The 27,315-nt window shown below is 47.2% G+C and overlaps 1 protein-coding gene across 2 annotated transcripts in view; it reads left to right on the forward strand.

The window, feature by feature from the left end:
- The window catches only part of LOC144826956 (mitochondrial adenyl nucleotide antiporter SLC25A23-like), a 179,054-nt gene that overhangs the window by 89,619 nt on the left and 62,120 nt on the right, over positions 1–27,315 (forward strand). For both annotated transcript variants that reach the window (XM_078685421.1, XM_078685429.1), the window contains one exon: positions 7,514–7,666. In XM_078685421.1, coding sequence (XP_078541547.1) covers positions 7,514–7,666 — 153 coding nt within the window. The remainder of the gene's footprint in view (positions 1–7,513; positions 7,667–27,315) is intronic.

Raw genomic sequence — 27,315 nt, forward strand, 5'->3', positions numbered from 1 at the left:
ATAAGGTTGGTCCCCAGAGTTTTCACAAAGTGCATGGCATCGGTAGCTGCTTTCCTGAGAAGAAATGGGAACCAGGTATTCCCCAACCTGATGACTGGTTAGTCTAAGGATGCTTGTTCCGCTCTGCAGAAGTCTTCTCTCATACCAACACGATCACTGGTGTTTTTAGGGGCCATTATGGACAGCAAGGTTGAAAAATCCTTCCCATCTACAGAAAGGGTCCACAAAATAATGGACACGGCTGCTTCTCAGATAAAAAGAAACTCCACTCCAGTAAACATTCAAATCTATACTGGGGATGCTATCCTCGTACATTCACCTACACCGAACTGTCACTTACACAGGAGGCCATTGCAGGAGCTGCTGGATGCGCAATGGGTTCAAAGCCACGATTCATTCAAGGATATCATCAACATCACCCCTGTAATGAAGCAAGCATTGTCATGGTGGGGAAAGCACAGCATTTCAGTAAAAGCCGAGCATGTCCCAGGCATAGAAAATGAATGTGTGGACTCTCTCAGCAGAAGACGACACAATGCCACATATGGGAAATAAACCAAAAACAGTTATCTCAAATCTTCAAGAAGTGGGGTACCCTGAATGTCGACCTTTTTGCAAAACAAGAACTGCAAAATGTTTGCACGCAGATTGCCTCAAAAAGGGCCTTAAGGGAATGCTCTTCAGATACAATGGTGAGGAATATACCCTTATGTGTTTCCACCCTATCCTCTTGTTCCCAAGGTGATACACCAAAATGAAGAAGGAACCATGCCATGCCCCACATCGCAGAGACAATACTGGTACACAGAACTACTCCTGATGTCTGGTCTCCACCTACTTAGTTGCAACCTATGGAGAACCCGATTTCCATCAACAACAGCCAAATATTGCATCTTTAGACAAAGTCTCTCAATTTATGTACATGTCACCTCATGAACATGAGTTTGGATCTCTAACTATTCCAGAAGAATGCAGATCTATCCTGGAACAGTCCTGTGCTGTTATAACTAACAAGTCCTATGTGGCCAAATAGAAAAGATTCTGTTGCTGATTTTTCAAAAACAATAGACATCCCTTTTACTCTTCTCCCGGAGCAGCTGTTGCCATATGTCCTTCACCTCGCAAAGTCATGCTTGGAACGCTCTTCAGTTAAGGTGTATTTAGATGCTATTTCCAGGTTAAGAAGATAAACTGGTGACATTTCGCTGTGGTCCACAAAGCTAATAAAGGAAATTATGAAGGGCCTATTCAGGGCTTTCCCGCCAATAAAGCCTCCGCCTCCTGGCAGCTTAACCCAGTCCTTTTCCAACTCATGAAACTGCCTTTTGAGCCAATAAACAAGGCGGCTGTGAAATATGTTTCATGGAAAACATCCCTTCTATGGGCTCTCACATCTGCCAAAAAGATCAGTGAGGTTCAAGCTTTTACTATCACAGAACCTTTTCTACAGTTCAGAGAAGATAAGGTGTTGTTGAAAACCAACCCCAAATTCACCCAGAAGCATCAACTTCTTTGCAGAATGATGAGCCCATTATTCTGTCAACATACTTTAAGAACCCTTCTTCAGCTGTGGAGAGGGATCTCCATTCTCTGGATATCAAACGGTGCTTGAAATTTTACATTCACAGAACTAAGACTTTCAGAAAATCGGATCAGCTTTTCATCAATTTCATGCCTCCCAGAAAGGGCAGCGCACTCTCAAGAAACAGTATAGCAATTTGGGTGTCGTTTGTGATTGTGCTTTTTGCCACAACAAGGCTGGAAGACTGCTATCCCGGAAGGTAGCTGCACATTCTATGAGAAAGTGACTTGTTTGCTGGAGTATCGCTTCCAGGCAGAGCAGCAACGTGGTCGAATGTTCATACCTTCACCAAACACTACTGTTTGGATTTAGCATGGGAAACAGATGCTGCGGTCAGACAGACAGTTTTGAGTTACCTGTTACATTAAGGTACAGACTGTTATTTTCTTTATTTCACAGCAATAATTTTCATGATGATCTACTGTTCATGCTTATATCTCCATTATTTGCACCTTCGTTGTTTTTACTGCACAAGGTATCTTGTATTTAGAGAATGGTTTTTGCCTAACCCTTTTCCAAGTGTTCTTTCCTTACTACTAGCTACTCTGATTCAAGCATGTGAATCTATGAAAGATTCAATAGTAGAGAAAAAACAATTTACTTACCTGTACACTGTGGTTCTCCAGTATTGATATCTTTCATAGATTCACATGCGATCCGCCCTCCTTCCATTTAGGCACACCACTTAGATACCTCACTGATAAGTATTTACACTTGTGCACAAATCTGAATCATGGTGGCTCTGCAGAGGAGGAGTGGTCCAGAGTCTTGCCTTTGATTGACTGAAGTTTGGGTGTATTAAAACAATGTGAATTGCATAACAATGTCTTTTGCTTTCTCTGTCTTTTAATATATTTACATGAGACTGCTTGTTTTAAATACTGTGGGGCGCCAACTATGACGACATTGAATATTCTAACATGTGAATCTATGAAAGATATCAATACTTGAGAACCACAGTGTACAGGTAAGTAATTTGTTTTCTCCAGTGACAGTGTGCATGGGACCAACATTTGGGTACACCCATCCTACTTAGGGGGACATACTCAAATGTACAAAAAATGATGGATGGACTGCTTGAATTAATGTCAGCCACTGGTAATTAGTTGGGACTGCATCCCAGTCCATGATTACTTTGCACACCATCTCATCTCCGTTTACACCCAGTTTTATGTAAATCAGTCTTGACCATGCTCCAGTGGGAACAGTCTTGGCCCAATTGCCCATCCAGATCCTCCCTGAACCGGAACACAAGCAACCCAGGACCAATTTGGGTATAGCATGGTTCCAGTGACAGTGTGCACAGGACCCATGTGATGGGTATGCCCAGACTTGGGTCCTGTGCACACAGTGTCACCGGAAGCAAGTTATGCCTGACTGATGAGCTCATAACAAGGGTGAAACCAGTCCCATGTTGCTTGGGCTCGACATGGAACTTTACACCTACTCCAGATTCTGTGTATCTCGATTTTCAGCTGTGTAAATCATTGCCTCCCTGCAAATACCTCTCTCAGCGCATGTTTGTTTCCTGGTGTTTGGTTCTTTCCTGTGCACCAGTGTCCTTATCTTTGCATCCTTAGGCTAATATCTCTTTTCCAGAGTTCAAATGTACACACATTTGTCCCAGTGCCCATGTCAGCATTAGAATATGTCCCCCTGGGTCTGTCTGCTGATGTCTGTGTCTTTGAACCTTTCGCCCTGTGTCCATGTCTATCTTTTAGTGTTATTGTACCACTGTCTATTTTCATGCTCCAGTGTCAGTGCACAGGTAAAGTCAGTGTCCTCTTCCATGGTCTGAGTTCTGTGTCCATGTCCAGTGTCCATTTTTATGCCGGTGTCAGAGATTGCTTTTCTGTGACTATTTCTACTTTTTCAAGTGCTAGTGTCTCCCTTTTCCCTGTCCATATTGTGATAGGTCAATATCCTTGTTTCAATGTTGTTCTCTTAATGTATTTATAGGTGGGTCTTATGAACTAGTATACATGACCCTGCATCCTTTTCCCATTATGCATGTCAAAGTTTCTCTTTGTTTCTATGGCAGTACTTAATTTGTGCTGGTGCTTTCCGGTGCTTAGCACCAGCGCTTAATTATCAGGGCCTGGTCTACACGCAATGCTGCACGTCATTGATTATAACGCCTCTGCACAGAGTGTCTGGTATGGTTCGGTTGCTTTTGTTTTGTCATGGAACTTGAAGTAACACTGACTACACACCAGGAAGGGTCCGATTTGGAAGGAAGCCCTTTCTGTCATGACTCGGAAAAAGTCCGTGTACTCGCTGGTCCTTGAGTTGAAACTGAAACAGAATGGACACCGGATCGTCTGGCACTGCTAAGAGGCGGAGGGGATACTGTGACGTGCCAGGAAGAGGGTACTGACTGTAACATCATAAACAGAGTGCCTGCGTAGTGCGTATACTGCCTAGGTGCTGCTAGAGCCGTGTTCTGGTGTGCCGTCGGGCGGGCCAGTGAAATTAAAAAACCGTCTGGGATGGCGCCAGGCAGGAAGCATCACGCCAGTCAGTTTACTGTCTGGCTGCTCATGCTGCGCTGGTACCTGGCAGTATGGAGGAGACAGAGAGAGATAAGTTAGATGTCCGTGTCCCGCTTCTCGTCCGCAGTGCCAGTGCAGTAACAGTCTGACTCTGACTGTGAGTCTGCTGAGCTGAGCTTGACGGTCTGTCTCAGGCAGTGGTCTCACCGAGTCCCGACACGTCAGTTTTTCCAAGTCAGTGAATGAGTCCGTCGAGTCCACCACGCACAGTCGGCCACAGTCAGTAGTACTGGTACTCCGGTCCGGTCCGGTCCCTCCCAGCGAACTGTGTTGCGGGCGGCCCGGCGGCAGCTGTGCCCAGGCCTGCACTGGTTGAGTCAAGAGGAGAAAATGGAGATTCATGAATGAATGAATCTCAGTTTTTTTCTTCTCAATCATTAATGACTGCAATTCTGCAGCGGCAGCCAGTGTCTGTCTCATATGTTGATGGCGTGGTGCCGCACTTAACAGTGTTCCTGGCCCGGCCGGTGGGCGGAATTGGGCTGGATTGTAGTTCTGCGGGGGCTGGAGATGTGCGGCAGGAGCGAACGTGCGCAGATTTCAGATTGCGCCTCCATTGCCATGCCCCAGCGTACCCGCACGTCCGCACCCCAACACCGAGTAATCGTGGTTCAATCAACAGACGGCCAGCCACGGCCTTCAACTCGGTCACTCTGAGTGCCAGCCAGCGCGACCCACCCGACAACGACTTTGGTGTTAAAGGGACTGACTGGCATTGGCAGCAGAGCTGTAGTTAGTAGCCAGTACCACCCGGCGGCCAACAGCACCCAGGCAAGATAAGTGGCACTGTGGCACGCACCTGACACTAGGCCTCGCCGCCCCCAATCAGTTAATAACGCTTACAGCGCAGCAGCCTTAGGCAGTGGCAGTGATGTGCACGGACTCTGCAGTCAGAAGTTCAGGCCTGGCTCCCCACGAATAAACCGCGGTGCCGCCAAGGTTAGGTGAGTTAAGCTGAGCACAGACACAGTAGAAGTAACTTTAACAGTTAACTACTAGTAGCGTAGTAGGTAGCCGCCTTGCACCCGCCCCATAATTCCACAATCATCAATCATGATGCCAAGAGGAGAATGGAGATTCATGATGCTGAATGAATCATGATGCTGAATGAATTAGGCGGCAGGCCTAATGCTGCCCTAAGCAGCAGCCTAAGGCAGTGCTGCGCTATCTGCACTGCAGTCAGTGTGTCTCGGCCCAGCACAAACAAACCACTAAGTTTAAGTTACCAATAGACTGAAGTAGTGTTAAACAGTACTGAAGATAAGAAGTTAACTTAGTGAAGTAACTTAACTAGTAGCGCGGTAGCCACCATGCACCCATGCCATCAATGATCATCATGATGCCAATAAGGTGCCGCCCATGCCATGCCAAACCAACGCTGCTTTATTTTTTGGGAGCGTGACGGTCGTCAGCAGGTCACCCGCACGCCACTGTGTGGTAGTACTGTCTCTCTGTGCAGCATGCTGCATGAATGAATGATGAGATCAGTGCAGTGCACTGCCTGGCCGGCAGCCCCCTAGTACTAGGCTAGCCGCCGCCGGCTATACAGAGGCACACAGGTTTTTTTTTTATGCTGGGCTAAGTGTGGAAGTGGAACCCCAGGTTGGAATGTGCCAAGACTGCTGATGCTTACTGATGATAGCTCGGGGTCTAAATCCAGGCTGTGAAGACTGGAACAGAAGAGATCTGAGGGTCAGTGAGGGTCATAGGTTCAGCCTAGGACAGGTCCATGCTGAGAGGACCTCAAGACTCCCATGTTCGTAAGGGCAGCCTCAGGCTGATATAACCGTATGCATTGGCATGCCATCAACGTGGAACTGCCATTGATGGGGAGGCAAGTGGCTGCAAGATATTCTCCACTCTGTGCTGTTTGCAGCATGGTAGTGCTGATGAGAACCTGTATCACTAAGATGCAACCGCATGTCTCTTTGATACTTTTTAGATGCCCTGCTAAATGTGGGTGCATCTCCCTTCACATAAGATGCAACCACATGTCTCTTTGCCAGTGGAGGTAGTGGGCGGAGCCTGAAAAAAGTAGGTGTGGCCTCCGACAAACATTTGAGCACCTGCACTTCATATTTTACAAATTAAGCACTGTTCTACGGGATCATTGTGGCCATCTGTCTGCATGTACCAGTGTACATGTGCATCAGTGTTTGTTTCCCAAGGTATGTGCCTATCTTATACATACTTGTTTCAGTGTTTGTATCTTAATGTGCTTCTACTCATGTGTGCCTGTGTTGGTGTTCATTTACTAGTGCACGTGTCCCTGTGCCATTAAGATAGGCACCTTTCAGTGTCAATGTCCAAGTGTCCATGGTACAGTATAAATGGTCAACTGTTCCTGTGTACATGTTCAAGTAGACATGTTCCATTGGTTGTAGTTTGCATGTCCAAGTATTCGTGTTTTTGTGTTCATGTTTCAGTGGTTCTAGTGTTTATGTCCCTGTGTAAGTATTCAAGTGCCCAAGTCCCCATGTCAGTTTTAGAGTGTGCAGATTCCATAGGTTCTAGTATCCATGATAGTATCCATGCTCAATTGTCCATGTTCTAGACTAGCATATGTTCAAGTGTCCATGTTCTAATATTCCTATTCAACTATCGATGTTCTTGTGTCCTTGTCCAGGTTGTAGTGTGCATGTTCAAGTGGTTGTGGAGTTCATGCCCACATATTCATGTTCTAGTGTACTTGTTCCAGTGGTTATAGTGTCTATGTCCCCATGTCAGTGTTCAAGTGTACATGTTATTCAGAAAACAGCACCCAGGTTAGTCTGCAATTTACGAAACAGATCACCATAGCCTCAGACCTTAAAAACACGTTGCTATCTGCCCATGCGCAGGAGGACAATGTTCAAGTTGCTCTGTCATGCTCATTGGGCCTTCTATAGATCTGGCCTTCTTTATCTGAGCAGTATAATTATAGAGTTATCAGCCAACAAGAGCCTAAAGATATTCAAATCACGCCTTAATCAAGCACATCTGAATCCGCAGAGCTAGAATTGCCTCCCATTTGCCAGCAAGACGCTGGAATAGTCTACCACTTGGGATAGAACTCATCCCTGAGATGCTTCTCTTCAGGAAAGCCCTAAAAACAGACTGTTTAATTTTTAAACCTCAGTTTTTTTGCGGAGTCTCTATTGCCTCTCCCGATCACACTTGACCGTGCAAGGATTATCCCTTCAGGGATGAGTTTTTATGCATTTACAAATCAGATTAACATAACTTAGTATCCTTGTCCAGGTGTCCTTGTTCAGGAGATCATGTTCCGGTGCTTCCCAAATCCATGTTTCAGTGTCAGTTGTCAGTATTCCAGTGCATGTGCAAGTTCCTCGTCTGTCTTTTCTCCGCTCACGGTGCTGTCTCTTCTCATCCTGTTCAGGTTCACGCCTCGAAGACGAACAGCATGAACGTGTTGAGTGGGCTGCGCGAGATGATCAGGGAGGGAGGTCTTATGTCCCTCTGGAGGGGGAACGGGATTAACGTTTTGAAGATCGCGCCAGAGACCGCCATCAAATTCATGGCTTATGAACAGGTGAGATTTTTACGCTGCCATGGGTGATACAACAAGGGCCAGTTTGAGATGGCATCAGATTCATGAGCAGGAAATTTGTATGCAATTACCAAGTGGCTAGGCATGAATGTCATGATAAAATACCACCAGGTCCATGACGTATAACAGATGACGTCTACATCTCTTGAGGCAGTTGGGCAGGAGCGGTCATTGTGGGACACCTTTGGATTTATGTAGCATGCCCAGGTGAGTCCTTTGCACCTACGAAGTTACGGTCAGTGTGCACTGCCAGCATGTTATTAGTGTACAAGCAGACTGTGCAGTTCCCCAAGACGTCAAATGCGTGGATTAATCTGAAGCGCCATCAAGTTGATTGAGTATAATAAGCAGGTGAGAGACTCTGTGTCTTAGGGCTGTCCTAGGTGAGCTCAGTGCACGAATTTGCTGCAGCAGCCGACAGGGTGACTACTCAAAAGAATCCAGGAAGGAGACTGAGCCCAAGGCTCCTTAAAGGCCCGTGTGAGTCCCACCGACAATCTTAATGTGATGCTTGGTCCTCGTTTGATGTCATGCTGTGTACTAAAGGTGTGTGACATTGTTTCTATTTTGAAAGTTCCGTGCTTGCATGCAGTGCTGGAATTGGAAAGAAAAATACCTCTGGAACCTACAAATCTGGGGTCAAGGTGTGGCAGGTGAAAAAGGGTGGAGTCACAAGGGGGCAAGGGCAAGTCATGAAAAGTAGAGTCTGAAAGTCAACTTATGCCTTTATTTAGAAAAAAATTCTGCTGTACAGACATTGGCAACAATGCAATCCCGACAGTAACTTTGTTCAGGGTTACCTAATTTATCACAAAGAAGCTGCACATTAAGATCTCGTAAGGAGTTAAGGCACCTGGTTCAGAGATCCTTGTGTGCACAGTACATTTTAAGGGATTACGTTAAAAACAAGATTACTCTGGTGGTCAATGCACTTACTTGAAATATCTGTTTTTTGTCTAGTCACAGTTTAGACTCATAAAGTAGCATAGAGGTTTAATCTCAACCACTGCGCCTTTTAACCTATGCCTGCTCATGACCATGATATATATTTAAACAAAATCTCCCTCAATGGAAAACTTAGTGTAGTAACCAGCTAAGTGGACTATGAACATAAGAAAATACAATAAAGGGACCTGCAGAGCTACTCAAAGCTGCCAGTATATTGAAAACAATAAACTACGTGCCTGTCTCTCCCCTCAAGCGCAAACCAAGGGCATGAGCCCAACAACATGCTAGCTGGTACACAGAGGTACTCAGACGCACGAAACATAACTGCAAGCAACTGGAGTGCAAGTGGAGAACGAGCCAAGACACCGCAGACAAAACATCTTCTAACACACCTCTAGTTGCTACCACCAGCATATCCAGAACAACAAGCGCACATCTCTGGCAGACCTCCTCAACACCAGTATAAACATCAGCAAGGACATTTTTTGCAATCGTCCAAGATTTCACCATGCCTCCAGCCACCTCCAGCAACATCAGCCCTTCATAAGACCTCTTCAACAAACTCTCAGATTTTTTTTGTAACAATATCACCTCGATATACTGCAACTTTGGCCCTTAAGCAGACGCCAACATCCTTGCAACTAAACTTTCCATCATGCCCGAAGAATGTACCCTGACCTCAGGACCCGCTGTCACTGCGAACAAAACTGCCCCGCCATAAAGTCCATCCATCTGTGGGACCCCATCGGACCCTTGCCCCACCAAAGCTTTATCAAAGGACTCCGACCATTTTTCCTTCTGTTCCTCGCTCCTCCGTCCCCATCCCACTCACAGTTCCCGCCGCTGCTGCCCCTGCGGGCCCGCCCCCGCGCCCATTAGCTGAATCCTGCCACCCGACTCCCAGCTGCCCCTCCCTCCCACCTCCCCTTCAAATGGTGGCCGCTGCGCGGTGAGGAGAGCAACCCTTGACCTTCCCAGGTTGGTCGCTCCCCCCCGCTGCAGCTCCACCAGCACTTGAGTGCCCATGTGCCCGGTATCCGCTGTGCCCAGTTTTGCTTCTGTTTCCTGTGTGCTCATTCTTTTCTCTCTGTCTCATTGTGTGCCCATTCAGCTTGTTCCTTGTGTGCCCATTTTTCCTTCTGTTCCTTGCTCCTCCATGCCCATCCCGCTCGCAGTTCCCGCCGCTGCTGCACCTGTGGCCCTACCCCCCCGCGCCCATTCGCTGACCCCTGCCACCCGCCTCCCAGCTGCTCCTCCCTCCCACCTCCCCTTAAAATGGTGGCCGCTGCTCGCCCACGCCGCTGGTGCACCGAAGGCGCGCCTAAGGCAAGCCCGTCTGCGCCCGTCCACGCCTGGACCGCGCCCTGCGCCAGAACCCCTGGCCCCCGCACCAGCCATTAAGACCGCCTCCGATACGACGCCAGCACCCTCATCGCGTTCAACCCAGGACGAACCCCCACCTGCTGCAGGGCCACCCCAAAGCGCACCCACGGTCCCTTCACCGGTCAGAACTGCAGCTTCTCCTGCATCGAAGACGCAGAGAAACCCTCCACGACAAAACACAACCAGCTCCGATGCATCCTGATTAACACCCGCTCTGCACGCAAACACGTCGTCGAGCTTTGAGACCTACTCGACACCGCATCTCCAGACGTCGCCTTCTTGACCAAGACCTGGATGAACGAAGCCTCCTCCCCAGACATCGCAATACCCACCCCCGACGGATACAAGATCGCCCGCAGAGACCGCACCAACGGAGTCGAAGGGGGAATCGCCATCGTCCACAAGAAGACCATCAGGGTCTCAACAAACACCGACGACACTCTCAGCACCGCCGAGCACATGCACTTCCAGATCTACACGGATCCCAACACCAGGCACCCTTGTCTACAGAACACCCGGACCCCGACCACAATTCTGCGACACCATCGCCGACTTCATCAGCACGCACGCACTGACCTCCACCAACTACATCCTCCTCGGAGACCTGAACTTCCTTCTGGAGAACAACAACAACAGCAACTCATACACCCTGATAGACAACCTCGCCAACCTCGGTCTGGAACAGCTCGCCACAGCGCTGACCCACATTGCGGGACACACGCTCAACGCCATCTTCTCCTCAAGACCACACGTCTCCTTCAGCCACGTCTCCAAACCCACCTGGACCGACCACCACTGGATCCACTTCACCTTCCGGAAACCAGTCGCACATCACCGCACCCTATAGATCCCCCGTCGCTGCTGGGGCAAAATCACCGAAGTAGAACTACAGACAAACCTCGCACTCAACCCACCGACCAATCCCTCCAACCCCGACGATGGCGCACGCACCCTCAGACGATGGATGGACGACTGCGCCAACACCTTAGCCCCGCTGAAAAAATAAACCCTCAAATACACTAGCAAGAGAGCCAACTGGTTCACCCCGGAATCCTAGCGTCTAAGCGCACCTGCTGGAAGTTGGAGAACATATGGCACAGCGAGAAGTTGCTTGGCAGCCGTGCAGCCCACAAAGACGCCAAAAGAAACCACCACCACCTCATCAGGACCGCCAAAAGGACCTTCTCCAAAGACCGCCTCAACGACAACGCACACAATAGCATGGAGCTCTTCAACGTCGTGAAGAAACTCTCCAACCCCAACTCCAACGCCAACGAAATCCCGCCGTCGCAAGCCCTGTGCGACTCCCTTGCCACCTTCTTCCACCACAAGATCGCCGACATCCACAACAGCTTCAACCCCCGGATGACCCCTACAGGCCCCAACACGCAGGAACCACCACACCCCACCGACTACGACCCCCTGACAACCTGGTCTAACGTGCGCATCGAAGACACAATCAAGACCATGGGCACAATCCACTCCGGCTCACCGTCTGACCCTTTTCCACACCACATCTTCAACAAAGCCGGCAGCTCCATCGCACCCCACCTACGCAACATCATCAACCTCTCCTTCGAGACCGCGACCTTCCCTGATTGCTGGAAACACGCCGAGATCAACACCCTTCTGAAGAAACCAAAGGCGGACCTGAATGAACTTAAAAACGTCTGGCCCATCTCCCTGCTTCCGTTCCCAGCTAAGGTCATCGAGAAGATAGTCAACATCCAGCTCACCCGCTATCTCGAAGACAATAGCATCCTGGACCCCTCCCAGTCAGGTTTCCGCAGCAACCACAGCACCCAGACCGCCCTCGTCGCCGCCACAGACGACAACAGGATCCTGTTGGACAACGGCGAGATGGCGGCCCTCATCCTTCTCGACCTCTTCTTCGACACCATCTGTAACCGCACACTACGCACACGACTCCACGACGCAGGGATCGAGACAAGGCCCTGGACTGGACCGCCTCCTTCCTCTCTGGCACAACCCAGATAGTCCGCCTCCCCCCGATCCGAAGCCTCCGAGATCATCTGCGGCGTCCCGCAGGGATCCTCCCTCAGCCCGACGCTGTTTAACGTCTACATGGCGCCTCTCGCACGCATCGCCCGGCAGCACAACCTCAACATAATCTCCTACGCCGACGAAACACAACTGATCCTCTCCCTCACCAAGGACCCCCTCACCGCCAAATCCAACCTCCACCAGGGAATGAAGGCCGACGCCGAATGGATGGAGCATAGCAGCCTCAAACTGAACACAGACAAGACGGCGAGCCTCATCCCCGGGCCCAACCCCTCAGCATGGGACGACTCCTGGTGGCCCGCATCACTGGGGACACCACCCACGCACGCAACCTGGGAGTCATCCTCGACTCGAAACTCACCAACGCTGTCTCCTCCACCTGTTTCAACACCCTCCGTATGCTCCGCAAGATCTACAGATGGATCTCAACAGACACAAAGAAAAAAGTCACCCAGGCCCTAGTTAACAGCAGATTCGACTACGGAAACACCCTCTACGCCAGAGCCCCGACCAAGCTCATCAACAGACTGCAAAGAATCCAGAACGCCTGATCCTCGACGTCCCGCGCCGCGACCACATCACCCCCCACCTGAGGAACCTGCACTGGCTCCCTGTCGACAAAAGAATCTCCTTCAAGCTCCTGATCCACACACACAAGGCACTCCACAAGAACGGCCCAGCCTATCTCAACAGCCAACTCTCCTTCCACGTACCCAACAGGAATCTTTGCTCCGCAAACCTCTCCCTGGCTACCGTCCCACGCATCCGTAAAACCACAGCCGGAGGCAAATCCTTCTCCCACCACTCCGCCAAGACCTGAAACACCCTCCCCACTCATCCTACGACAAACCGAAGACCTTCTAACCTTCAGGAGACAACCGAAGACCTGGCTGTTCGACCAGTAGCAACAGCACCCCCTTCCTCCCCTCCCTTCAGCGCCTTGAAACCCTTGCGTGTATGTAGTGCGCTTTACAAATTAGTTGATTGATTGATTGACCGATCGGTGAAGCATTAACACCCATCCTCAATGTCTCCTATCGACTCAGCCACTTTCCTGGACACCTTGAAACCTGCCACAGTTACACCCCTGCTCAAGAAACCATCTGCTAACCCAGCCATGCTCGCTAAGTACAGAACTATCTCCCTCCTACCATACCATGGTCTTAGAGAAGGTCTTAGAGAAGCTCATCAACCAGCGCCTCACCAACCACATCAGCAAGCACCAGCTCCTCAATGCCACGCAGTCTGGCTTTAGGCCCAACCAATGTACAGAAATTGTTGCTCATCGACACTCCAAATGACATTTGCGTGATCCTGTACACAGGAGATGCTGTAGCCATTATCCTTCCCTCCTGGACCTTTCTGCAGCATCTAACAAGGTCACACACCCTATCTGCATCAGACACCTCCACAAGACTGGCATCTAAGACCCCACTCTCTGCTAGACCTCCTCCTTCATTTAAAATATATATATATGTTTATTGTATTTTCCATGTTTAGAAAATCCACATTTCACCTACAGTACCAACATCTGTGGTCAGAGAAGGGAAGTTAGAGATACATTGCTCTTGCTTGATCATAACAATAGCCAACATAACATGATCATGCCCTTCGCTCCCCTTACATAGATAATATTCATTATGGAGGAGCAAGAGAGCCGAACAGGCATAACATAAAGCATATATGTTAGGCATACAAGAAGAATCAGTAGAAGAAGCAACTGCAACAAACTTATTTACGTATCATCATGAACAACATCAAAAAGATAGAAACAAAAATGGTATAACAAACTAAACCCTGTTTGTGTATATCCAGCCTCACCCCACCACCCGTGCCACCCAGTCCTCCGCTCATTTCTCGATTTCCCCATTAGGGCTCCCTCCTTCCACACATCACCATCCATGCCTAGCAGCAGACATTCAGTTCCTACACCACCAGTCAGCATGGTGCCACCATGGAGCAAATGGGCGGGTGATCTCATTGTCCCCCTCATTCTACACTGCTCTTCTGTTGAGCTGCATGTGTCTTCACGGGGCTCGGTCATCTGAGTCTACCTCCAGCTTCTCCAGGTAATTATCCTATGGGCCCAGGTGGGTTCTCCCCTCTTCCCCTTGTGTGTAGCATCTATGTATCGCTAGCTCAGCTACAGCCCATTTATGCATTTCAGCTTACCACCGGCTCAGACGGGGAGCCCCGGTAGATTTTCCACATCATGGCGATACATCGCTTGGCAAGGATCAAGGCCTGGTTCTGCAACCGCAGTAGTCCCTTCGTCTTCTTAGAAATATATCCCGTGTCCAGTAGACACCAGACTGGGTCTAGTGGGAACAGCCAGCCCGTCACCTCCGCCACACTCTGTGCCCCTTGCAGCCAAAAGGGGGATATCGCCACATACGACCACACCATGAATATAAAGTCTGCTTCATTCGTCCCACAACTAGGGCATGTGCTACTCGCCCCTGGATACATCCTCCCATTCCTCTTTGGGGTCGGATATGCGTGGTGATGGTGGTGTGTCACCTTTCGAACCGACTGAATTCAACAGGTTCACACACCTAATCCAATATATCGCCGGACAAACCAACCTTCCACCAGTCCCGCAGTGTCTCAGTTTGCCCAGTGGAGTGTCACCGCTAGGCAGTGTATAAGTGATAGCTTTGGTGGAACCCCCCTGTCAGTGCCACCTCCAATGAAACCCCAATTGGTGGTGTCCCCTGATCCTTGCCCACGTCCCATGCATCACATCCCTGAGGGCCGAGTAAAGCATAAACTGCTCCAGTCCCAGTCCCTAGTCAAGCATCAGTTCTTCGAAAGTGTGCTAACCCTCATCAGACATCACATCAGCCCAGGACCAAATCCCTACCCCTACCCCTTCCCAGTCTCTAGTCCAGTAAGCCACACTCAAAACTGCACACTCAGGCATTGTCCATGGAAGGGTGGGAACATAAGGCGTGGATTTCACACCTCCACAAGCATACCGCCTCTATGCATGTATGGCCACCTGTAGCAAGACACCGTCGGAAGCCCTGGGCGGAGTGGTATCCACTAGCCTTTGTAAGAGGGGTCACTCCCAATTTGTCCACCAACCCGCGTATTCCAGGGCTCACACTAATCATCGCATTGGCCACTGCAGCCGGGCAGCCGCGTAATGTAACTCATAATTGGGAGCACCCAGCTCGTCCTCGTCTGAGTGGGATTATAGCTTATTAAGGGCCACTCAACGTCTGCCATCACCCCATATTAGGGTCGTCAATAAACCCTGCAGTTCCCTAAAGAATGACTTCCATATGATTATCAGAATGATCGCAAAAAAGTAGAAAGGTCTGGGCAGCACCAACATTTTAGAAATGGCGATCTTGCCCATCAGCAACAGTGGAAAGCCAGTCTAGAAAAGAAGCAACCAACGAATGGAGGCCATGGCCCTTGCTATATTTCCCTTCAGTAAGGCATCCACCCCATCATATACCTGCATTTCCAGATATTTAATGGTGTCAAATTGTCAGGTCAGACCAGTGCGTGGCAAAGCCTCTCTCTGGCCGGCTGTTGGTGTTGTCAAAGGAAACAGGCATGACTTGTCCCTATTGATACAGAGCCCATGTATTCTCCCAAAGTCATCTATTACTGACATCACTCCCGGCAGCACATCAGGGTCCACTGTCGGATACACAAGTGCATCATTTGCATATAATGATATGACCTGTGGCTGCCCCATTATACCATGAGGCCCTGCTGCTGCGCCCGATATTGCAATATGTATGCCAGTGGCTTTATCACCAGGGCAAATAAAGGGGACAAGGGGCATCCCTGTCTTGTCCTCCTGGCAATTGGGAATGGGTGAGAAATTACTCCCCCGGTTCGCACCTGTGCGACGGGGCATGGTATATAACAGTGCCACCCATCTAAGAAAGGACGACCCAATCCCCATTTGTCGTATGACCGCCATGAGGTTTGGCCACACCAAGGCCTGGTAGTCACTGTAGAATTCAGTTGGGAAGTCATATGTGCCTGGTACCTTCCCACGTGCAATCTGTGCTATCGCCCTCTTTATTTACTTGAAGATTAATGGACCATCCAGTTCCTGCTGGTGTAGAAGGTTGATCATGGGGATTCTCACCCTCGTCAGATATGCGGGAAATGTTTCCATAGTTACCCAAGAGGCCTCCTCATATAACCCCTTGCAGTATTCCTCAAATGCCGCAATGATCTCAAGATGCAAATTCACCACCTGCTCCACCCGAAACAGAGAGCTGCTATGGGACCTCTAGGGTCTCCAACCACAACAGTCAAGCCAATTAGCATCCGGCCTTGTCTCCTTGCTGGTGTTATCAAGGAAGGTAGGTTTTATAATCAAATTTCGACACCCTGCACAAATGTGCCCTACATTACTTTCGCAGCTCCACCAGCAATGCATGATGATCTGGGCATGTCACACATTCTTTTTCTAGCACCCAATGTGGTCCTCCATTGTAAACATTTCTACCGTCAGGCCCTGTACCATACCATACACCATTTTCAGGCACACACCCCTCAAAGTTACCTTGAAAGCATTACATTCAGGCAGGGTGTCCGAAGGGAACCCCTTGTTTTTCTGAAAGTATCGCTCTATGACTTTGCCTATCCACGCACAGAACCCTGCATCACTCAGGGCAGATGTAGCTAAGCACCAGGTGGGGAGCTTCTGTCTTGGTCTTCCCCACATGAGTGATATCAACTAGGGGTTGTGATCCTAAATTGTGCGCCCCAAGTATTCTGCTTGTGTACACTGCACAGGGGAGCCAAATACTACATCAAGTCTGGAGTGTAGTGTATCTACTGCTGAATAATGGGAGTATTCCTTATCTTCAGGATGCAGCAGCTGCCATATCTCCCCACTTGCATGTTGTATGCCCATGTGTGTAGCTGTTGAGAGACAGTACAGTACTTCGCCCCCAGTAGCAGAGGCGTGGTTTCTGTCCCTTGTGAGATCCATTACCCCATTTAAGTCCCCACAGCAGAGCTTGGGCATCGCAGGATCGTGCCATGGGTCTTCAGGATGCAAAGAAGGACGCCTGTCCTGTGTTCGGCATAACCCGCTACCAGGGACAGTGGTAACCCATCCAGTACCCCCCCCCCCCCACCCCACCCATCACCACAAAGCGGCCCTCAGGGTCTATCCTAGTGTAGGAGACTGTGAATGGGACACCAGGGGACACCCACATCAGTACTCTACTGGCATAGCCATAATAGGTCATGCAAAAGACTCCACCTCACCAATGCCTGTGCAGTTTGGTGAGTTCTGCCTCCGTGAGGTGTGTCTCCTGTAGACATGGAAATAGTGCCTGGCGCCTCCTCAAGTAGGCATATAGGAACCTATGCCTCTCACTTTCCACAAGAGTAGTCTATATTCTTGCGGAACTGTGTGAAGTCTGTATGTCTAATCTCCCAAAGGGGATCTGAGACAGCAGAGCAAGAGGGGTGGATCATCACACACAACAACACACACAAAATCACATAAAACACTTCCCCTGAACTCCCTTCCCAAGGCCATTGCACAAAAAATACAATACAACCAAAGTAAAATTCCATTGAGGAATCCCATGTCTACCCTAGCACCTCCCTCCAGTGTAGTATCCTCCCCACCCCACTAGCCCAACATATAGGCTCTTAGTGCCACAGCCTATGGTATCAATATAAATAGTGCTATTCCCAGCATCAAGGTGCAAAAAGTATACATTAGCGCAATCGTCATTACAAGAGATGTGCTGTCATCGGAATGACTTGGGGGCCCCCAATGCCTCCGGGCTCTCATCCAGGAGGGAGCCACACAAGGTGTCCCCATGGCATCGAAGTTACCAGAGCCGGGGCTCCCACTCTTTCCAGTTCAGACATCACCTGCACCCTCTCATGTGCCACTTGTTCTTTGGACAGTTGGGTCCAGAGCTTGCTAGCAGTCGGCGTCTGTTCTTTGACGTCTCTAGACCCCATCTGTCTTAGTCTGGTATAAGATCAGACGATGTACTCTGGCCTCTAGCCAGTCTTATGCCTCCTGTCGCAATTAAAAGATCAAAGCCTTATCTCCCTCTTGGTCCCTGAGTTTGGCTGTGAATATCAAAGCATACTTGAGCCCCAGTTGCCTACGTTTTTGCTTTGCCGAGTAATATGACTCTCTCTGCTTCTACACAATTGCTGTGTAGTCCAGAAAAATCATGACTGCTTGATTTGCCACTTGCCTGGGGCTTTTGTTGTGGGAAATTTGCTGAAGGTTATCGCTGTCGCAGTAGTTGAACAACTGTGCCACCACAGGGAATGGGGGTGCTCCATGCGGAGGGGGCCTGCCTAGTATTCAATGTGCCTGCTCACCGAAAAGAAAGTTGAAGTCTTGCCTCCCAGCACCATTTGTGCCAGCCATTGCTCCATATACAGGACCATGTTCTGGACCTCGACCCTCTCAGGTAGTCCCACCACCCTGATCTTATTGTGGTGTGATGTGCCTTTCGCATCGTCTGCTTTGTGCCGCACCTGGTCCACCGCTCGTTATAGGGCCGCGATTTGTGCCTACGTCGTCTCGACTGTGGTTTGCAGCTCCACTGTGGTGGTCTCATGTGACGCTACCGCCATCTTCAGTTTATTGTGCTTCTCCCGCATAATGCCCATGTCAATTATCAGCATGTCCAACTTCGGCTCCAGAGATGTCTTCAAGTTTTGCACAGCGGCAAGGAGCTCCATGAATTTAGCATTGGTGACCTGCAGCATATGTTCCACATTGAGAGGCGCCCCTGCCTGGGCAGAGCTGCAGCAATCAAGGAGAGAGCTGGGTGGCTCTCCCCCACCTTGCACACCTTCTGTTTCACTATCATTGCATCGCAAGACCACGGTGTAGCCAGGCCACAACCCCCAATCACCTCCTACCTCTTCTATGGGCGTGCTACCCACTGTATGTCCTTCACTTGCTCCTCAGTTCAGGGGCACGCTCAAGCCTCCAACTTGTCCAGGGCATAGTAGAGGTGGCTCCCGATACACGAAGTGAGCCATAATTCCCCCCTGCAGTCCGTCTTGTTTGAGTGTATAATGAGCCGGGCACCTTCAGGTACATAATTCAGCAGGAGCGGAGCAGTGGTGACCTCCTGAGGCCCACCAGCTAGTCCAGTGCCAGCACCACTACTTAATGGGGCTCAAGATGTTCCAAAGGCCACCTCGCTGCATTCCAGTGAGAGGTTAATTCTACCCAGAAGTCTCAGCTGGCTGTTTAAAGTGGAGGTGCCTCAGCATTTTGCCCTGGTACACCAACCAGTAAATGTTGGGGGCCTTTTCAGACATCTGTTCTGACCCTGAGCAGTCACCAATTCTTTCGTGCTGAATGAGGGGGGGAGCCCACATGCTCCTTCAGTGTCTTGAATTGGCGCTGTTACTGCCTTCTCAGGCCCGGAGTACTCTTCCAGGCCTCAGTAGCCTCAATGTTGCCCCCCAGGGCCCGGCACGCTGGTTCGACCTTCCGGGTCATCCACCTCTCCTGGCCTGGGCCCAGGTTCTCCCAGAGCCAAAGGAGGGGGAGGCTCACCTGCCCCTGCCGCAGCTCCAGCAGGCCCCACTGCATTCTCCCCACAGTCTTGAGCTCCCACCGAACTGCTAGTGCCTTGACACTGTCTCCTGGGGCAGGCAAGCTGTTTCCCTCTCTTTGGCTGCCTGTCCGGCCTCCTCACAGACCCAGGCCTCTCAGGTTCCCAAGAGGGGGATGGGTAGATTCAGTCACCCCTGTCACAGCCACAGCCCCAGCGGGCCCCACCACTGTCTTCCCGCGGTCCGAAGCTCCCATCCGGTCCCTAGTGCTCTGACAATGTCCCCCAGGGCCGTCAAGCTGTTTTGCCCTTTTCGGTGGCCCGTACGGCCTCCCCACTGACCTAGGCCTCTCTGCGTCCCCAGATGGGGAGGGGCAGATTCACCCACCCCTGTCACAACTTCAGCGGGCCGCGATGCCATCTTCCGCTTCCACCCGGACCACTAGTGAGATTGCCCTCCAGGCCAGCAAGCCAGTTCACTCTGTATAAAGTATGCATGTGATATAAAGTGCTCTGACACCCTACATTGCAATGAGTAGCGAGGAAATAAGTTACTAACCTGTAGTTCTGGTTTCCAGCATTGGTATCTTTCATAGATTCACATGCTTCAATCAATACCCATTACCAGACCTAGAACCCCTGGTAAATTTACAAACAGCAGTCATATGTACATATTATTAAACATAAATACACACATTACCTTGATAAAAATAATGTTCTCTTTTCTCTCCTATCTACATCATTATATGATGTAAACTTCATCCAATCAGAAACCATCTCACTCAGCTGATCCAGCCTCCAACTGTCAGATGTTATAACCCACATTTTTTTTATCATAATCATATTAGAGGCCTCCATGTCGGGGGAGGTGGGTGGACTTCATGTGAATCTATGGAAGATACAAATGCTGGAGAACCAGAGTTACAGGCAAGTAGCTCATTTCCTTCTCCATCATTGGATCTTTCATAGATTGACATGCTTTGAATACTGACTAAGAAAGCAGTACCAACTGATATAATTAGCGGAAGGCGGGAATGATGTTTACCATGAGCAAATAAGCTCCTTACTATTCCCCCCCCCCTGCAGCCTCCTTTCTGGCATGCATGTCAATACAGTAATACTTTACAAAAGCATGCGTCGTCATCCACATTGCAGCTTTACATATATCTTCCAACGACACTTCAGCATTAAATGCAGCTGTTGCCGCAATTCTTCTTGTTCAATGTGCCTTGACTCGTCCCTACAGTGGCCTTTTCATGAGTTTATGTCCTGTAGTAATACCAGACGTAACCCACGTAGCAATGTAGCAAAGTTTTGAAACTGTTTCTCCTTTACTTTTAAATCCAAAGGCCACAAATAATTGATGTTGTTTCATGCATCTCCCTAGTTGCCTTTAAATATAATTTCACACATCTTCTAATATCTAATGAAAGGTTTTTTTCTGCCACAGTCACTGGATTCTAAAAGAACATTGGCAATATTCATTCATTCATTCAATCTTTATTTTGATCACAAGATCACAAAAGGCAATTAACAGTAGAAAAGCACTCATCCCCACCATTAAAAAGATACACAGTCTTATTATAATAGATGGGTATACAAAATTAATGTACAATCATTCAAGAGTTCCAAACATTAAAAATGTCAAATGATTTGCTAAAAAACATTAAAATTCATATTAGTATAAAAATACGTGAAACAAGTCTACAGTACAATTTACATTTCTAGACGAGAAAAAGAACCTTGGCATGCACAATCATAGGTAGGTACAAATAATCAGGTACGGGGTTTGTCAAATGTACACCAATTTTATACAAAAAGTGTGTTTCAAGATATTGAAGGAAAACTCCACCTTTAGTTGGAATAATAGCCAATTTCCAGCATGATACCAGCCTGTCCTATTCTACATCTTTTAATTTCCTTCACAAACATTAAGTTGGATAGGCTTAGATGGACTTAACAACCCCTGTCTTTTTTCTTTCCCGGATTGTCCACATCCAACTCAGGAATTTGGCAACAGCTATTACACATGGTACATTATTGTCAGTCAGCAGTATTCTCATTGCAATTGCACTGCTCCTAACGCCCATATTCTTACATAATGGCTGCAACCATTTTTCCATGGAGCCTGGTATTCCGGGCAAACAAATAAAACATGCGAGTAAGTTTCCTCATATTCCAAGCACAACTTACACTTACTGTCATTTTCACTATGCCATTTGCATGTAAATGCATTTACAGGTAATGAACCTACCCGAAATTGAAAATACAGACGTCTATTCCTTGGTTTGGTGATAACATCCCAATAATGCTCATATTGTGGGCAGGGCTTGACTGTCAGTGATGTTGACTCAGAGGTAATTATACTATTCTTCGCCAATATAGACCTATAGAGCCTTTTCATCTCTTTTTTGGGGGGAAATTGTTGGCTCTCTGGCTCATCCCACAAATGTCGCAAACCCATACTAACCAGTGTTGTTTTTAAATTTTGTAGCCACTAGATTTAGCATGAGGTATCAAAATCCCATTCATCTTTTAGAGCATCTGCATACTGTGATAACTCTGGGGTAGTCCATAGTCTCCGCCAGTAAGCAATTGGACGAAACTTAGCAACTTCTTCCAGTATACTACAACCTAAGTCATAGAAAATTGGCTTTAATGGAGTGCTTGGTGGTAGGCCAATAACACTTCTCACAAATTTGTACTGTGCTAAGACTAATGGTTTTAAATCATTAAAACCTCAGAGTTCAGCGCCATAAGTTACAAAGGCTATGACTTTGGTATTACAGATCTTAAGTAAGGGGTGCATGAGTTGGGTATGTGTCTTAAAGATGATTAAAGTATTGTCTACAAACATGTATATGGGAGTTTTAACACCTGCAAGGGACGGAGTGTCAGTCGGAAAAGCAGAAAAGTAATCTACAACCGCATTAATAAACAGTGAAAATAGAGTCGGTGCCAAACACACCCTTGACGTGATGGAGCGGTAATTTCTTCTGGTAATTTCTCGATGTAAAACCCTCATGCTACCTCTAATTTACCGCTCAAAAGGTGTTGGGCCCTTCACACCATGTATTACCTTCGGGAGCTTTAATTAAACCTGAACAGTCAAAAATGCAATTTATTATTCAAGCCAATAAAGAGAGTTGTTGAGTATTTTAAAGGGTTTTATTTTCTAGTCAAAAGTAAATTTTTCTCTGACCCTTTATTCATTAGTAAAATATCAATCCGGTTACATAATTTGGAAAACAGGAAAAATATCAATAATACAGAACACATTACAGTCTGCATATAAGCATTACATGTAGTTATGAAAATGTGGCGCAAAATATCAATCAAAATTCTTAAAGAGTTTCTAAGAAAAATAGTCTTGCAAGGCTAATCAATAATTAAATAGTTGGCAAAAATCTCCCATAAAGAGAAATAAATGCATAAGACAAATAAATCTTTTTAGACCTAATTAATTAGTCAAAACATAAACTTAAAGTTTAGCATCTAAATCTAAAGAGCCTTTCTATCTGTTGCTGCTCATGTGCATCTCTGTGTCTAAAGAGCAAAAAGGAGGGAGACAGCCCGCCCTTCACCAGACCTCAAAGGAATGTGGCCTGATGTGCCAAGATATGACGTGGAAGCAAGAAACCTCCCCCTGAATCTCCTCGGACGCACCTCCCCTTCATCAATCTCCCGGGACGTTTCTCGTACCTAACCCATAGAAGCCAGCTGAGCTGAGAAAAGCCAGCCCCCATCCAGAGAGGACATTATTTTATACCCTAATTATTAGCAGACTACACAAAGATGTATCATCTTTCAGGAAAACCTGTACGTGATTGGTCAGTCATGATGGCATGAGTTCTCAATACCCTGACTCATTCTAAAATCCTGACTTTACCAGTTTTAACAAAAGAAGCATACATGAATAACTACATTTATAAACATTTGCAACATTTACTAGGAAAAAAGTTTCATTCTAATTCTCTTCCACAGCGTAGTCAGATGGACACTTTTAACTAACACTGGTACATTGGCAGAATCACAAGAATGTACAGTTGAAGATGTCCTTCACTTCTTGTCATGAGGAAAGCTGCCACAGTCTGCGCATGCTCCCTTCTCATTAAATTGCAAGCCATAGCCTTGATGGATTCACAGGCAGCCATGTTTTGTGTAGGCCCCAAAAATAAAACAAACACAAAGATAATATTAATTTCATGTAAATCAGCCCATTATGTATCCCTCCCTCATACTAATACCCCTTATAAATGTTTACCTAGCCAAGCTATTAGTGAAAAGCAGCTTTTCTATTATTTATGACAACATGCAAAATAAATGTGAAATGTGCAACATAGCATTTTCATGCTTTAGTGTAAATTTTAAAAGCACACACAATTAATATAGTGCACACAGCAACATGCATTAGTGTTTTAGATAGCTTTTCATGCGAAAAGCATTTAGTCCCCTGTGTAGTGTTTGTGCATTATTAATTCACACACATTATAAAAAGAGGTGTTATTAACTGAAAATATTTATCAAAATATGCAACAAGTCAAAGTCTATTAAGACAGGAATATTACATTTAGATTGCATGGGATGGGCTGGGAAGAGAAAAACACATTCTATTAATCTTCAAAGCTAAAAGGGTCACTTTTCTCTACACTGTAAAAACGCATGTTAATTCAGCACAAGCATTTCAGACTGAATAGGCCTCACTTTCATGTTTTTCATGTGCCATGTTTTTAACTTGCACCAAAATGTACGTGGCAATTTAAATGCAATCTGTCTGAAGCACAGAAAATAAAACAATGCCTGACTGCAGATGAAATCTGCTCCATCAGACGCACCCCTTTAGATACTGGGAATGGGTTTGTTTTATTACCCTGAGTACTCCAACAAACGTAGACATAGTTCCCTGCATGTAGGTGCTCCACAACAGAAAGCAAACCTGCACACATACCCAAATCCTTACAGACCCTCCAAAGTGTGTTTCAAGAAACCAAGTCAAAAGCGGATTTTAAATCCACAAAGGCTGCGTAGATGGTACCACTAGCCAGCACAACAACACGCCAATAAATCAAAACAAACCTGATCCATCGTACTCACATTAGTACGAAATCCTGCCTGTAATGGGGTTGATATGTCCTTAACAGCAATCCAATCTCGTATCCTGTTTAGTACCATTCTACCCATAATTTTTTGAATGGCATCTATGAGACTGATTGGTCTGTAATTACCTGGGCACGAGCTATCACCTTTTTAGAATACTGGCAAAATCTCTGCATCCTTCTACGTATCTGGAATAACTGCACCGCTAGCTATTGCATTCACTAGCAAGAGTATATACTCTTGCCAGATAACCCTATCATTCTGAAACTAATTGGCCGGGACTCCATCAGGAGCAGGAGCTCTACCATTAGAAACTGAACCCAGCGCTATTTCTACTTCCCCCTATGTCAAAATGCAATACTTTGTCAGGAGATGAAGTAGTATGAACGTCCTCATTATCACCCCCTGCCTCCAAAGCAAATTGCGTAGCAAAATGGGAGACCCACATCTCCGAGGCTACATGATTATGGGGTGCCGGAGCTTGCCCCCCTCTCCCCCATTTTACCTGCTACCAAAAAAACTGGGAGTTCCTTTCTTTGCTGGCCTGATAAAGGTCTGCCCACCTCTGTTCGTCCCAATCATTTTTGGCTTTACTTAATACAGATTTATATTTTTGTCGGGTGAGCTTGACAGCAGTATGATAATTTTGCTTGATGGCTGCAGCCACTGACTTTTAGGCTGCCCTGCAATCCTTATTATACCAATTAGCGTCTTTACACTTCCACTTACTCGAGCTACTAACTGGTTTTAAAAAGAAGGAACTAATTTTACAAAACAGATCCTCGTGTAGCTTTGTAATTCTATTGTTTAACTCTGATTGTGTTGCAATAGCTCGGAGCTCTTCCAAAGTTTTAGAGACTGTAGCCCTTATATCTATAAGTGTTTGTTCGCTGGTCACTACGTTGTCCCATTTTACCCTCCTCATACTGCTACAAAGCTGAACCTCTCTAGTTGAATGTGGCAATGGTGGAATTGGCAGCTGACTTGGACCCGTAGTTTTCACCTTTAATGAAAGAGGATTATGGTCACTTTCATCTCTCTCCAAAGCCTCCATGTCACAAAATAGGGACCAATGTTCCAAGGTAATGGACTATCAATGGGGAGTATACACATGGTAAAACCCAAATTCAGCTTGACTCAAATAGTTAGCCCCCCTGAAGGTCTGCCTTTCTGCCCTTGAATTGCCGGTTTGTAAAAATTAAGCTATCCCAACCGATATAAAGGTTTGGTGGACCACGCCTCCTGAAATAAGCAGATGTCATAATGTTCTATTAATTCCTGACAAATCATGGGACTCTAATTTAGACTGCAGTCCCGCGACATTCCAGGAAATATAAGATATCAGTACTAGATTAAATTGTTTCGACAAATAGACTGCTAGTATGGTTACTTAGTGGATCATTCTTACTCCCCCTATCAAGGTGTGGGGTTTGATAACTAGCTGGCCCTTTATTACTTGGCAGATTTGTGTGCTCTTCGGGCGTTAGTCAATCACAGGAATCCAAACCACTGAGGGGGGCAATCTATTCTCTATGTTTACTCTCATACCACCAGGGTTATCTAGGACACCACATTTGGTCCCTTAACCCGTAGGCACACCAATACCACCAATTCCACTACCCCAAATATTTGGTGACTTAAAAAAGAATGCATAGGGCAATGCTCTAATTTGGGTACCATCGCGTGGATTCCAACGCAGTTGGTCTACAAAAAATCGTGGCGTTATTCTGTTGTTGAGATTTAAAACCACACAATCTCCCCCCAATGTTTTTTGGGCTGATCCTAGCCATTCTACTCTTCTAGCCATTATAACTTGATTACTAAGTGAGTCCCCCTGAATCCCCCTTACGGTTACTTGGTGGGTCAACCGGTGCAAAGATTTATTCATTAGTTGGGCAGTAGACTCAGTCTGGTCCTCTCTCAAGGGTGGGACAATTCCCAGGATTAATACAAGTGGGGATGATGCCTCTGGCAGGTATAGTGACTGGTACACAATGTGGGATTGCCATGAATCCACACTGCTGCAATGCGCCAGCCTCCTTTTCAACCACCTTCAATGGTAATCCAGTATTAGTAACCCGACCTGCTATGTTGGCTAAGAAATATGACCCGGGGTTTGGTTTGGAATTTATATTAGTGTTTATCCAGTATTTGGGTATCTTTCATAGATTCACATGCCTGAATCATTCCCCGTCGTTGGGATGGGAGTCCCCGGTACATAAATAAAGTAATGTCCCATTAGATATATAGAGTAATAGCCAAAGGCCTCACAATAAATACACATAAAGACGCTCTCTGTGGTGGGTATCCCTAACAAGGGCCCTCTAATTGCAGATGGTTCAGAGCCCTCAGAAACTAATGCTGGATTGAGGTCTGGACATTTACAGTGGGATGTCCCTTACCTTTCTATTTGCAACAGTTTCCCCTTGATTAACAATAGTTTACTTAATAAAAGATTCAATAGAACGGTAACCAAAGTCTCCCGTGTTTTCCACTGCTCGGAATCGCAATCGAAGTCCGGTGGGATATGAGTACTACTGTTGGGCTTAGTTTGTAATATTGGTCCTTGGTCGTTTTCTAAAACCATTATTTCAATATTCTGTGATTTAGTAATTTGCTGCTTCGATTTGGGCTTATGCTTTT

This window comes from Lissotriton helveticus, chromosome 1_1 (assembly GCF_964261635.1).
Source record: "Lissotriton helveticus chromosome 1_1, aLisHel1.1, whole genome shotgun sequence".
NCBI lineage: Eukaryota > Metazoa > Chordata > Amphibia > Caudata > Salamandridae > Lissotriton > Lissotriton helveticus.